We start from the raw sequence: 5,459 nt of genomic DNA, 5'->3' as shown, positions 1-5,459 counted from the left end.
CGGTGGAACCTGTCTCACGTAAGTGTACGTGTAAGGTCGGTCTAGGCCGCTTCATGCCACAATACCGTCGAAGCAAGATAGGATTAGTAACGATAAGCATATTGAACAAAATCAACGCCCACAACAACTTGTGTTCTACTCGTGCATAGAATCTACGCAATAGACCTAGCTCATGATGCCACTGTTGGGGAACATAGCAGAAATTCAAAAAATTTCCTATGAGTCACCAAGATCTATCTATGGAGAGACTAGCAACGAGAGAGAGGAGTGCATCTACATACCCTTGTAGATCACGAGCGGAAGCGTTCAAGAGAACGGGGTTGAGGGAGTCGTACTCGTCGTGATCCAAATCACCGAAGATCCTAGTGCCGAACGGACGGCACCTCCGCGTTCAACACACGTGCAGCCCGGTGACGTCTCCCGTGCCTTAATCCATCAAGGAGAGAGGGAGAGGTTGGGGAAGACTCCGTCCAGTAGCAACACAACGGCGTGGTGGTGATGGAGGAGCATGGCACTCCAGCAGGGCTTCACCAAGAACTGCGAGAGACGAGGAGGGAGAGGGGTAGGGCTGCGCCAGGAGAGGTGAAAACTCATGTGTTTGGCAGCCCCAAAACCCCCACTATTTATAGGAGGAGGGGAGGTGGCAGCTCCCCCATCTAGGCTTCCCACCCTAGGGGTGCGGCAGCCCTAGATGGGACTTGGAGGGGGCGGCCAAGAGGGGGGGAGAGGGGGCGCACCCTAGGGTGGGCATTTAGGCCCATATGCGCCTAGGGTTTCCCCTCTCCCCTCCTAGTTGCGCATTGGGCCTTGGTGGGAGGCACACCAGCCCACTATGGGGCTGGTCCCTTTCCACTCTAGGCCCATGCAAGCCTCCGGGGCTGGTGGCCCCTCCCGGTGATCCCCCGGAACCCTTCCGGTGGTCCCGGTACATTACAGGTGACCCCCGAAATACTTCCGGTGGCCAAAACCTCTCTTCCTATATATCATTCTTTACCTCCAGACCATTCCGGAACTCCTCGTGACGTCCGGGATCTCATCCGGGACTCCGGACAACATTCAGTAACCACATACAAACTTCCCTTATAACCCTAGCGTCATCGAACCTTAAGTGTGTAGACCCTACGGGTTCGGGAATCATGCAGACATGACCGAGACACCTCTCCGGCCAATAACCAACAGCGGGATCTGGATACCCATGTTCGCTCCCACATGTTCCATGATGATCTCATCAGATGAACCACGATGTCAAGGATTCAATCAATCCCGTATACAATTCCCTTTGTCTAGCGGTATAGTACTTGCCCGAGATTCGATCGTCGGTATACCGATACCTTGTTCAATCTCGTTACCGGCAAGTCTCTTTACTCATTCCGTAACACATCAGCCCGCGATCAACTCCTTGATCACACTGTGCACATTATGATGATGTCCTACCGAGTGGGCCCAGAGATACCTCTCCGTCACAAGGAGTGACAAATCCCAGTCTCGATTCGTGCCAACCCAACAGACACTTTCGGAGATACCCGTAGTGTACCTTTATAGCCACCCAGTTACGTTGTGACGTTTGGTGCAACCAAAGCATTCCTACGGTATCCGGGAGTTGCACAATCATGGTCTAAGGAAAAGATACGTAACATTTAGAAAAGCTTTAGCATACGAACTACATGATCTTGTGCTAGGCTTAGGATTGGGTCTTGTCCATCACATCATTCTCCTAATGATGTGATCCCGTTATCAATGACATCCAATGTCCATGGTCAGGAAACCATGACCATCTGTTGATCAACGAGCTAGTCAACTAGAGGCTCACTAGGGACATGTTGTGGTCTATGTATTCACACATGTATTGCGGTTTCCGGTCAATACAATTATAGCATGAATAATAGAAAATTACCATGAACAAGGAAATACAATAATAACCATTTTATTATTGCCTCTAGGGCATATTTCCAACACTTTCTTCGTCGGCGTGGACGTCGCTTCACCGGCCGTAGCAGTCAGCGCCGTCACCATCTTGATTCGCCGGGGAAGCCTTAGACGTCGAAGCGGTTGCCATCTTCGTCCTCTTCCCCTCCTCAGATGCAATCTTGTCCATGGACACCGCCTCCTTCTCTATCCGCCTCTCCGCCATTGGCACCGCCCCTTAGCGGAGGAGACGAACACTTGATCGGTAGACCAGGGCCGCGCAGTTGCTTCCCCTTCGCCACCTAAAACCAACCACCCCCGCAAGAGAAAACCCTAACCCTAGCACGAGAGGTTGATCGCCAAGCAATCGCCCTCCCGTCGCCTTAGAGTTTCGCTACGTGGTGGACCCTTGATGGTTGTCTCCTATGTTGCACATTGTGCGCGCATGTTTTCATTAGAGGGTGTTTGTTTCCAGGGACTTATTGGTTTAGGGACTTAAAAAAGTCCCTATAAGTCCCACCTAAACCAAACACAAGGGACTTATTGGGACTTATTGTGGTGATTTGGGACTTATCAAATAAGACTCTCATGGAGGAGCTTATTGGGACTTATCCCGGGCCGGACCTACCCCGCGTCGCTCCAGGCTCGTTCCCCGCACGCCGCCTGCCTCTCGGTCCAATCGCCGCCGCCGCCCCGCCTCTCGCCCCGTCACCGCCCCGCCTCTCGCCCCGTCGTCGCCCCGCCTATCGCCCCATCGCCGCCCCGCCTGTCGCCCCGTCGTCGCCCCGCCTCGGTTCGTTCTGCCTCGGTTCGCCGCCCCGTCGCCGCCCTGCCTCGGTTCGTTCTACCTCGGTTTGTTGCAGCGGTGCCTCCAATCGCCGGACAAGCCCTCTCCTGAGCCTCGTTGCAGCGATGCAATATGGACTTATAAGTCGTGTAAACAAACAGGTAGGGACTCGGGACTTATAAGTCCCTGTAAACAAACAGGTAGGGACTTATAACTTATAAGTTGGGACTTAAAAAAGTCCTAGGACTTATGAAACAAACAGGGCCTTAGCGTCAACGACCAAGATCGTGGGCCCGCAAAAAAAAACGACCAAGATCGTGTGTACTCTTTCACAAGACTTGGCACGACGTCACGGAGGATGCTGACGATTCTGGGCCCACCCAGCTGAAAGTTGGTGTGGGGTTTCTTGTCTTGTCCAGCCAGCTGAGCTCTTGCGCAACAAATGGTTGGAAAAGTCGTCCCGATCACACTTGACTGAGTACATGGTGACCATTGCCATTGACAGGTACAAGTAAGCTTGACCATGCCCCATCTCGGGCCATGCCCCAGCAGCCGCCATAGCAATGGCCATCACCGTCCACCACGTCCTCCTCGCGCTGGCGGTGTTCCCGCTAGCCGCAGCGCAGCAGGAGTACCAGGCCAACGCACAGTCCGACTGCTACGCCAACAACGGCAGCTCCGTCCTCGGCTACACCTGCACCAACACCTCCAGCCTCCTGGCATGCGCCACCTACGTCGCCTTCCGCTCCGACCTGCCGAGCTACAGCTCCCCAGTCACCGTCGCCTACCTCCTCAACGCCAGCGCGCCTGCCATCACCGCGGCCAACGACGTGCCCGTCGCGTCCCCGGTCAGGAACAACACCCTGCTCCTCGTCCCCGTCCCCTGCGCCTGCACGGCCGCCGGCCGCTACCAGCACGACGCCGCCTACGCCGTCCAGTTCCGCGGCGAGACCTACTTCTCCATCGCCAGCGAGACGTACCAGGGGCTCTCCACCTGCCAGGCCCTCATGGCGCAGAACCCCGCGCGCGACAGCGACATCCACCCCGGCGTAGCGCTCACCGTGCCGCTCCGCTGCGCGTGCCCGTCCGCCGCGCAGGCCGCGGCCGGGGTGAGGTACCTCGTCACCTACGTCCTTGACTGGGACGACTACGCGTTCACCGTCGCTAAACGCTTCGGCGCGGACCACCAGGCCCTGCTTCATGCCAACAGCATCGAGGACGACACCACCGTGTTCCCGTTCACCACCATGCTGGTTCCGCTCAAGGACCCGCCCACGTCTCAAATGGCGGCAGTTTTGCCGGAGCCTCCGGCACCGCCACCAGCATCGTCATCTGATTTGGTCCCGCCGGTGACTTCCAGTGAATCCAGCCGGTGGTGGGTCACCGTCGGCGTTGGTGCTGGATGCAGCGCTCTTGCTTTGGGTGCCGTGCTCGCTCTCTTCTTGCTATGGCGTCGGTGCTGCCGGCACGGCCACCGGAACACGAAGACCACCTCATGGCAGGCTCCGGCGAAGGGAGCTTTCATGTGGCCGACGGTGGAGGCAGTGGACGTGCGCGAGGCGGTGTGGTCGCTGACCATGCACGACTACGGGGATCTAGAGAGGGCTACATCAGGTTTCTCGGGGGAGCAGCGCATCGGTAACTCGTCGGTCTACCGCGCGGTGATCAACGGCGGTGCCGCGGCCGTGAAGCGCGTGCCCGGCGACGACGTCAGCGCTGAGGCCGAGGTGAGCGTCCTGGGGCGCCTCAACCACTCAAGCCTCATCCGCCTGTCGGGCATCTGCATGCACGGCGGCAACATGTACATGGTGTTCGAGTTCGCCGAGAACGGCGCGCTCGGCGACTGGCTCCACGTCCACGGCGGCGAGGTGCTCGGGTGGAGCCAGCGCATGCAGGTGGCTCTGGACGTGGCAGCGGGGCTGAACTACCTGCACAACTACACGGACGCTCCCTACGTGCACAAGAATCTCAAGAGCAGCAACATCCTTCTCAACGCGTGCTTCCGCGCCAAGCTCTCAAACTTCGGCCTCGCATGCGCGATCACTGTCGACGCCGACGCCGAGGACGGCGGCCTGTGGATGACCCGGAACGTGGTGGGCACGCAGGGTTACCTAGCGCCCGAGTACGTGGAGCACGGGCTGATCGGCCCCCAGCTCGACGTGTTCGCGTTCGGCGTCGTCCTGCTTGAGCTCTTGTCAGGGAAGGAGGCGGCGGTGGCACTGGACGGCTCCGGCGGCCGTGGGAACTACGGGAAGGTGGTGCTGCTTTGGGAGGAGGCGGAACGGCCGGGCCGTCTGCGCGAGGGCGACGACGCCAAGGACGACCTGCTGGACAGGGTGACGGCGTTCATCGATGGCCGGCTGCACGGGCAGTACCCGCTGGACGTGGTGTTGGCCATGCTCGCTTTGGCATTGAGGTGCGTGGCTCGGGAGCCCCGGGCGCGGCCGCCCATGTCCAAGGTGCTCCTTTCGCTGTCGGGGATGTATAGTACAATTGGACCCTCAGGCCACCGGATCTCCACCTACTATCCTGCTCGGGCACAATAAGTCCACATTAGTGACGCATTTTACACAGAGCAGGTCACCATCGGCGTGTCCTATAGACTTGTGTTGCAAGCACCATCATCAATAAAATAAAACAAACATCCACTGGTGTGTCTAAAACTCAGTCTCAAACGAGAGACGTCAGTATAGTCTCAAACGAGAGATGCTGCAATCGGCCATGAAAAATGGTGCAACTGGCAAAAACGAGAGTAAACTGAATCCAT

At 57.6% G+C, this 5,459-nt stretch overlaps 1 protein-coding gene across 1 annotated transcript; it reads left to right on the top strand.

Annotated features, from left to right (window-relative positions):
- Positions 1 to 3,255: 3,255 nt before the first annotated feature.
- On the top strand, positions 3,256 to 5,238 carry LOC123084337 (protein LYK5-like). The gene has a single exon (XM_044505997.1). It carries the CDS (start codon positions 3,256 to 3,258, stop codon positions 5,236 to 5,238), a length of 1,983 nt encoding a protein of 660 aa, XP_044361932.1.
- The last annotated feature ends 221 nt before the right edge of the window (positions 5,239 to 5,459 follow it).

The sequence above is a fragment of the Triticum aestivum genome, chromosome 4A (assembly GCF_018294505.1).
Source record: "Triticum aestivum cultivar Chinese Spring chromosome 4A, IWGSC CS RefSeq v2.1, whole genome shotgun sequence".
NCBI lineage: Eukaryota > Viridiplantae > Streptophyta > Magnoliopsida > Poales > Poaceae > Triticum > Triticum aestivum.
This window is presented reverse-complemented; position numbering and strand designations above follow the sequence as displayed.

Excerpts from the sequence above, each read along its gene's own strand:
- LOC123084337 (XM_044505997.1), top strand. The coding sequence starts at position 3,256 with ATGGCCATCACCGTCCACCACGTCCTCCTCGCGCTGGCGGTGTTCCCG.